An 8906-nucleotide genomic window follows, 5' to 3' on the forward strand; every position below is an offset into this window, starting at 1 on the left:
TCACCAATTATATATATCCAAGATCAGTGTGGCAGACGCTTACTTCCAAGAGTGGCGGCGAGTTTTTTAATGTCCTAAAAAAAAAACCTCTTTTCGGTGACTATTTGATGATATAGCTGTAATGTGAGATTTTTAAATTCATTTCATCATTGGTGACCAAATTTTAACACAGGAAAGAGAAGGGGGAGAGAGAGCCGTAACCGACCCATCGTATTAATTCATGTCAAAGATGTATTTTTTACATAAATCATCTTTTCTTCCCATCTCCAGGAAAAGCACAAAGAAGAAACTACAACAATGGCCAAGCTGACAGAATCCATGAGTGAGTAACTTGAAACTTATTCTTTATTTTTGGTTTTGAATGGAAAAATCACACGACTTGTCTTTCTCTTTTGCTCTTGTGCTAACGGAGGTCTATTTGATACGTATCGCATTGTGTTGATGTTACATTATGTGTCGTTCAAACTCCATCTTGTGTGGGGTCAAATTCTGTGATGAAATTGTTACTGAACGTATGGAGCTGAAAATCGAAATGGATTTAATGTGTAGCAGTGCTCTGGGGGTCAAGACCCACGATTATTTCGACTTGACTTTTAGGTTTAATCCAGGTGAGCTGTTTTATGTGCCAATATTGCACAGGCTGGGTAATCTAAAGAGAGGAAAGAACGGTTTGTGATCGTTAAAACGTCCAGGTATAGTTTAGAAATTTCAGACAGAACTATCAAAAACTGGAGTGCTTGTGGTGTAGCTAGTTTGTAATCATTTAGGTTTGGTATAGATTAGTGGTCTAATGCTCTAAACTCTTAAGCTAAGTAAACAAGATACACATTTTTAAGAGGAGAGAAGAAGCAATTAAAATAAAGCCTCCCCCAAACTGAGAAATGCAACTTTGTATGTTGATGTTGTGCATTTGAAATAAATAGACAATGCAGTTTTTTCCCCTTTGAAAATATACATTGTTCCTGGTGATAGATTTCATATTGAAAGTCCCAAGGAAAGCCTGCAAATGTTTCCTCATTATCATCAAGCCATGAACACCTAATTAAATTAATCTTGCTCACACCTAACGGGGCCCCTACTTCCTCCTTCTACCATCCCTCCATCGTGAAATCACTGAAACATCAGTGTTCTTTCGTAGCTCAGTCAGTGAACGCTTATCCTCTAAGGTCCGCCCTCCGCCCCAAGAAAAAATAATGTTAAAAAGTTCTTCACGCTGCATTTCTTTAATTCCCGACCCAAAACCCCTGCTTGGTTTCACCATGTGAGCGATGACTCAGGGGGACTAGGTGAGGAACGCTGCCCGCCATACCTGCCGTCTCTCTTCCTCTCCCGTTCCTGTTCCATCCCTGCCCCCTCTCCATCCTTCTTTGTCACTAGCCTAGCAGACTGAAAAGTGTTCAGAGGATTCGCCACTTTGGCTTGAGGGTCCCCAAACAGGGTTCTCTGTAGGGGAAAGGATCTTAAAGTCACGGGGTGTGTTTTCCCCAGACCTGAATGAACGACATAGCGAGGTTACCAGTTCCATTGCAAAACTGACGAGCTGCATCATCAAAATATGAAGTGGGACCGTGAACAGCACCACCTAATTCGCGATCCACAGCACGTTAGCAGATACAGCCCTAATCTCTTAAGTCCAAGGTCACCAGCACGAGACTCACAGATTCTCTGAATGCTAGAAAGAGTGATAGCTTAGAACCTGGCCCCTCTGTCAGCGGACGCAGGCGTGAGTGTACGAGCAAATTAAACGAGGTGGCACCGCACATTCGTTATGGTGGTAACCGTTCCTAGGATGAGCCCCTCGTCAGATCGATATTCTAGTTCTGTGAGGGTTATTTTTTTAACTTGTCTGACTGAATTATAAAACTTTAAGAGTGCTGTAGGAGACCTCCTGGTCAATATTTCCTATAAAGGTATTTTAACTTTGCTGTCTCTAGTGGATGCAGATGCTCTTAGATCAGAACGAGTGAGGACTGGGCTCCTGACTTGCTGGTCTTAGGTTTCAGGTTCGCCTCTGCAGTAACTGTAATGACTTTGATCTGTGAAATCCACTGGCTTCAAAGAATTCTGCCAAAATTGAATTCCAAACCCTTGGGGAGATGAAAGGACACTGTCATTCTTTTTGTTTGCTTTGTCTTTGTGAAAAAGATCACATACGTATGTTCGATGCACAAGGAAACTTAAAATTTGAGAACAGACCTTGGAATCGTACCCAACATTCCAATCCATTGCTCGTTACAAAGATAAAGAACATTATAAAACGTATGACATAAGTTAGGACTCTTCTAGGCGCTCACCATGAAAGTTAATCGTGTGGTCGATACTAATACATATTTTATCGTTAGTTAGACTCATTTATCGAAGTTAGACTCGTGAATAATGTTATATACAACTATACCTTTATTCTGCATGGGAAATCTGCAAGGGAATACATGCATAATTACGTAAGGAGATTCTATCAGCAGGCTAAGCAAAGGATTAACATAGAATTACTACACAACAAATGTGACAGGGACATCAAATCCATGGCCACCGGAGGAAAGAGACACAAGCGGGAGACCACAAATGCCCAGGACACCACGCACCGAATGGTTTTCCAGAGACGGTAAACACTTTGCTTCTTAAACTGCCACGAAAAAGCCACCTGGTTCCCTGAGCATCTCTGTGCTTAGCTAGAACTGCAGCTCAAGTCCTCTCCTGTCACCTTAGGGGTCCCACTGCCGCCGATGGCTATGCAAATACCAGACTGGGGATGCGGTGTCCTCTTCAGCCTCTGGAGCAGGCACGAGGGGTGTTTCTATCATGTGCCGCTAATCAACTTGAATCACTTTTTAAAAGGGCATGCAGGAGACACAAAAACAATAGCAGGCTTTTAAATGTTTCATTTAAAGCAACTTTTTAAATGAATACAAGGTAATATTTCAAAATATCGAGGAGGGAGCATGGTAAAGAGGAAAAAAACAGGAAGAAAGGAACAGCAAAATTACACGTGAGAAAAATACATAGGAAAAAATATGTTTTGTATATATGAAAAAGACCTAAAAAGGAGCTATTAAGGAGGGAAGAGATAAAATCGCAAGGTGCAAAGAGAGAGCAAGCCCACAAAAAGGGAAGGAGTCAAGGAGGAGTGTGGACGGCGAGAAGCTCGGTAGGGTCTAAAACTAGTCAGCTACAAAAAATAAAAAATAAATCAAATAAAATGCCATTAGTCAGCTGCACACTCACATTAACCAGCTGTGGCCATCCAACTCCCCAACGGCTAGTGATTTCTTACCAGTGCCCTCGGTCCTCTTAATCTCTGTTGGCATCTTGGGAAGGGATATTGTCATACTTAGACCACCAGACCCCCTGTCCCCAGTGGCGCAGCCGGAAGCCCCGCCCTGGAGGAAATCGCCGTGTGCTGGCCCACCAGTGACCATTGTCACCCGTCCACTACCTGCGGCTGCACCCGCCCGAGCGGCGGCTCCTGTCCCCGTCTAGAAATAGACCGACGGTGACCCAGCCGAGGGAGCCAGATCCCGCACTGTGCTGTCATTAGAGGTGCCAAGGGAGCGGGCAGGCTCTGTCGCGGCCCCTGGAGTCGGAGTCAGGCGGCGACGAACGAGAGGGGCCCGGAGCTGTGCCGATGCCCACCGCTCGGCGGCCGTGGGGGCACAGTGCGCAGAGGCTTTGTAGGTTCTTCTCACATCAATGTCTGTTGTCCCTAGGTTTGTGGCAGTGGCTGCTGATGCAGCGCCTCTCACACGCCTTGAGCACCTGGGCCGTGTCAAACACGGCGAAGGAAGTCTCGCCACGGGGCCGTTAACCATATGGATTAGAATCAAATAGGCAGGCTTGGCTCCGACGCCTTCTCCAGGCTGCAGGCCCCTTGTGGGGGCCCAGGACCCTGCGTTCCCCGGGTTTCTGGGAGCCCCGTTTCCACCTCCTGTCCTCATCAGTCGCGCGTCTTCCGTGTGTCACTGCAGTAGTCGATGGTGGCCACCAGGGGGGCAGGGGGCCGGCCGCAGCTCCCTCTGCATCTTGGCCAGAGGAGCGGACTTCCCGCTGCTCTGTCACCGTCTGTCCAGCCTCTCTCAGGCACGCGTGCCCCAAGCGTTTTCTTTGCCAACCAGAGTGTCCCTTCTGGTCTCCCTCACAAGTCACTACCCAGGCTGTCCCCTCCTGCATAGTCCACCTGGATAGTGTAACTAACACATCCACACAGGAAAGAGAACAGTTACTCGCCATCGTTTTCAAATAATCAGCAGCGGCTCCGGGGCTGATGGTCCTTCCCCAGCCAGGACAGAGGAGGCGGCCATGGTCCCCCGCACCACCCAGAGCCAGGCGCCTGTGTTGCAAGGCGCTTAGGGGTCTCAGCTATCTGCTTTGATGTCGAGGGAATTCCTCCCCCTACAATTAAAGAAATGGCTCACATTCAGCTCAGATCTGAAATTTTCTAATGTCGAATGAAATGAGAGGCGAGAACCAGTGACGATCACTACACATTAAATCACCTCAATTAAAGCACAGTGGGGTTATTTTTTTTAATCATTCATTCCCTCATTGTAGAGCAGCTCTTATAATTCTGGCATCGTGTTAAGGTGTGCGTGGACAGGAAAGAGGGGTCCCCGCCCATACCCTGTGCAGCATTTGGGGGGAACGGAGGCAGGAAACCACCAGCTCCAGTGCCAAGAAATGCAGCTTGCAGGGGCCACCGATGGAGGTGCCCAGCGAGGCCCTCCTTCCCGCAGGCGCGAGCATCATAAAGGCTCATCAGAAAGGCTCACCGAGGACACAGGCTCCAGCAGGCAGCCGGCGGGAAGGTGAGTGCCAGGACCCAGGACGCAGCAAGGGGAATGTCAGAGGTGCAGGGACACGGCCGGGAGGTGCGGGGACACGGCCCGCCAGGGAGAGAGCGAGGTGTTGATGTGGCAGCAGCAGAGGGCTGGGCAGGGAGGCGGCAGGAGGCGGGCACACGGGCCAGAGTCACATCGTCAGAGGATGAGTGTGGCACTTGTTCTGTCCTGTGGGTGAGGGGACGGCACTTTAGAACAATGGCAGGAAGGCCTCATGGGGTGGACCTCAGGTCCGGGCGAAACCCACGGAAGCAGCCAGGAGCCAGAGCAGCAGGAGCTGAGAGGCTGGAGGGCCAGATGAGGGCGGACCTGAGTGCGTGAACGAGGCGGTGACCAGTGGGTGGGGGGGAGAGGAAAGGAAGGGCGCGGGGACACTATCTGGGCTGTGAGCTCAGGGGAGGGGACCGGCGGAGGCTTCCGTGAGCCCCCACGGCGGGAAGCGCAGGAGTGATGGGAGCCCCTGGCACACCGGGTTCAGATGGGGGGTGTGGAGCTGAGGGCAGGCACGATTGTACGGTGCAGGCTTCAGTCGTTTGGAGGCGCTGTTAGTGCAGTCCCGGCGTGCCTCAGGGAAGGATCCCCCAATCCTGAGGGCTCAAACGGGGCAGGGTTATGCTGCAGTCAGCAATAAAGGATCTCTGTGACCCAGCACACACACGTGCACACACCTGCACATGTGCACACGTGCGACGCATGCCAAAGCATGCACACCCACATGCACGCATGCACACGCATATTTATTCCTCTTCCGTATTTCCTGTCCACACTGGTCGGCCGTGCACTTGGCACTTGGGGGTCGCCCAGGGCCCCGGCACTCAGGGGCTCCATCTCCACCTGTGTTTTCACGTTCGCTGCCGTGGGGTACAGAGAACATGGCATATTGACACCGCACCTTAAGATTTCACCCGGAAGTGACACGTCACTTCTGCTTTGGTCACATTAGCCAAAGTCAATAGCCACGTCTAACCCACAAGCGGAAGGGGCTGCCATTCCATCCCGGGCTTGGAAGGAGGACATCGGGCCGGCTCCAACCAGAAGGCGGAGCCCCTGAACTGTGTCCTGGAAATGCCGAAAAGCCAGGCCAGAGTACAGGGAGACCACCCGCTCGTTCACAGTGGCAGGGACCCCCGCCAACCCTAGGTCAGGGGTGGCAGGGAGATGACCACTTGGAGCCACCCCGGAGATGTGACTGCTGCCAGCGAGTCCTCCGGAAGCCGAGAAGAGGGAGAGAAAAACTTTGGCTTCTCCCCCTGCTCCAGCCTCCAGGCTCCCCAGCGGAGCCCTTGCCTAAGCCCATCTGGAAGTCAGGAGCCAGGAACAGCCAGCAGGGCCCCTGGGACTCACAGCTGAGAGGGGAAGAGGAGGCAGGGACCTGAGGACAAATGGGGCCGGGATGGGTCCAAAGGAGACCAGAATAGTCCACAAATGACTCTGCCACCGTGGCTCCCAACGACCCCTCACCCCCAAGAAGAGGGAGCTCAGGCTGGAACAGCCGAGACCAGGCGCCTGGGAGAGCAGGCGTGCCCGCAGCGTCAGGGCTGCCGACAGTGGCGGAGCGGAAGCGTGCCCGCTCTGTGTCAAACCCGTGGGCCTGTCCTGCTTGCCCGCTGGGATGCTGCGAGCCACTTATTCCCATGGGAAAATGCCCACCCGCCCTCTCAAACACCATTGCCAGCGTCTCACCCCAGGCCCTCTTGGACAGACCGTGGGATTTTAACACCACACAGCACAGGTTTGCTGTCCCTTCTCCAGTGCGAAGGAGTGAGTCTCAGGCCCAAGCACATGGGGCACCCAGGCTTTGGCCTCCGTCCATGGCTGGTAACAGACCCCCCGGCTGGACCTGTAGTTAAGGGCAGAGCTGTTCTTTGCACAAAGTAGTTAGGGCGCTAAATGACGCTTTATCCTCAGGAACTAAAGCTACACCAGGCCCACCAGATGGTGCTTTTTAAACAAGGTACCATCTCTCTACCAATAAAACTCAGACACATTAACCATGGACGTCACTCGGGCTCACACTCACACAGGAAGTTGCGGCGTCATCTCGAAAGTAACCCAACTTAAAGTCAAATTCATTGCCTGGGCCACCCAGTTCTCATCACCGCTTCGTGACTTCTGATTATCGCCTGAACCAGCTCCTTGGTGACAGGGGAGCATTGCTACCTCTCAGGCCGGGGGCAAAAGGTCCCTCTAAACGGGAGGGTCCAGGTCTTCTTGCAGCTCCCGTCACCGCCCGCTGTCCATGGTGCGCCTTCCGCCTTTCTCTGCCTCGTCCTCTCTCCAAAGCCTCTCTTCTCGTTTGCGTCCCTTCTCCACGGAGGGCGCCTGTCCCGTGGCCACGAGTATCTCTTTTCCGCCTCCCCTCTTTTCGCGTCTCCCAAGCTCCTTTGTGGATGGGGTACAAGCCTGGAAAGATGCGTTCCTCCTGCAAGTGAGCTGATGCAGGCGAGCCGCAGGGCTGGGTGCCAGCAGACGAGGCCTTCCCCTCGCCCAGCAGTTCTGCCATGTGCTTCTGGGTTGGCTTCCAGAAGCCTGACCTAGAAGCCGGTCCGCGTCCCCCCATGACCTGGGAGTGGGGTCTCTCGATCACCACCCACACTCGCATTCACCAGGCTGGCTCTCGACTCAGCCCCGATGAAGGCTCCTCTCTTGTGCCTTCATTCCTGGGATGACCTGAGGAGAGGGTGGCACCAGAGTGGATGCCGGGGGGTGGGGCCAGCTGACAGGAGCCGTGGGATGCAGAGCTATGCAGAGATCTGACAGCACTTCGGTGCCCACACGATGTATCACTCCAGTCCCACTGTTGGGCAGACCGGCATCCTTTGATCCAAAACGGAAGAGAGCCAGCCCCTGTCTGTGCTCCTCTGAAAAGCTGTTATTTGTTCGCGGAGGCACACGCTGGTTCTTACTGGAAGACATATTTCAACTTCAAGGTTGCTGCTTCCTGGCTGAGATTATGGGGGTGCTCCGTTGAAATCAGAGACCCCAGCTCTGGAGCCCGGAGTGGACTGCGGTCCTTGTGCGGCTAAATGGCCTGAGCCACATGTCCATGGACACGAGCATCACCCCTCTCCATCCTCGATGGCCCTCAAAGTGGGGACTTCCTTGCTTCTGTCCTTCCTACCTGCTGCCCCCTCCACTTACTGCCCAGGCCCCTCACCCTAACAGCCGGCTCTAAAGAAGAATGCAAACTCCCCGCTTGCCATCCCCAGGACTAGCATGTAATTCAAAGGATTTTATCGCTAGAAACACCCGGCAATGTTCAGAACAGCACAATGAGTGATTAATTTCATCTTCAGGAGCCTGACATTCTGCAAGTTATGACTTGGTCTTCGGGCACGTGGGAATGGCAGGAGGTCTGTTTTCTCAAACTCATTTTCCTTCCTTCCAACACCTGGAAGATCACTTTGACCTCCCACCTTCTAATGAGTGTCCCTGACTCGGTCGGTGAGAAGCTCAGCTCTGACACCCACCCCTTCAGTCCGGCACTGGGAACACCTAAGCGGGATTTCTCCACTTGGGCGCCATTGACATCTGGAGCTGGGTAATTCTTCGTCGGAAGTTTTGTGCGTCGTGGGAAGTTTACGGTGCCCTAGATGCCTGTTGTGACAACCAAATGTCTTCGGATTTACTAAGTCTGCCCTGGGGCAAAGTCAGCCCCGGTCGAGAGGTTGGGAATCACCGCTCAAATGAAACCAGGCAGGAGAAGGAGAGCAGAGCGGGCGCCCCCTCTCCCACGGCAACGGCCGGACGCCAGGGGGTCGCAGCTCCGCCTCCGGGCTTGGTCTCTATAGCAGTCCACCCTGCGGCCTCCGCCTCTACTTGTTAACTGCAGGATGGCCAACTCGAATCACTCCTGGAGGCCACCAAGACAGTCCTTCCACCTTGGCCACCTGACTTTGGGGACGACCGAGCCATCGGGATTCCTAGTGTATCGATGACGTAATTGAAGCTCAAAAAGATGAAGCGATTTTTCCAACATGATGATGTTTAGGAGTAGAGCTGGAAACACCGTGACAGCTCCTGGGGCCGCAGAATCGGCGGAGGCGGAAAGTGGGCGGGGCGAGGAGGCGGAGA

The 8906-nt window shown here is 52.7% G+C and overlaps 1 protein-coding gene across 1 annotated transcript in view; it reads left to right on the forward strand.

The window, feature by feature from the left end:
* The first annotated feature begins 272 nt into the window (after positions 1-272).
* KCNJ6 (potassium voltage-gated channel subfamily J member 6) overlaps positions 273-8906 on the forward strand; it is a 145206-nt gene continuing 136572 nt past the window's right edge. Inside the window, exon 1 of the mRNA XM_006916742.1 lies at positions 273-322. Coding sequence (XP_006916804.1) covers positions 298-322 — 25 coding nt within the window. The 5' untranslated portion in view covers positions 273-297. The remainder of the gene's footprint in view (positions 323-8906) is intronic.

Source organism: Pteropus alecto, unplaced genomic scaffold, assembly GCF_000325575.1.
Source record: "Pteropus alecto unplaced genomic scaffold, ASM32557v1 scaffold97, whole genome shotgun sequence".
NCBI lineage: Eukaryota > Metazoa > Chordata > Mammalia > Chiroptera > Pteropodidae > Pteropus > Pteropus alecto.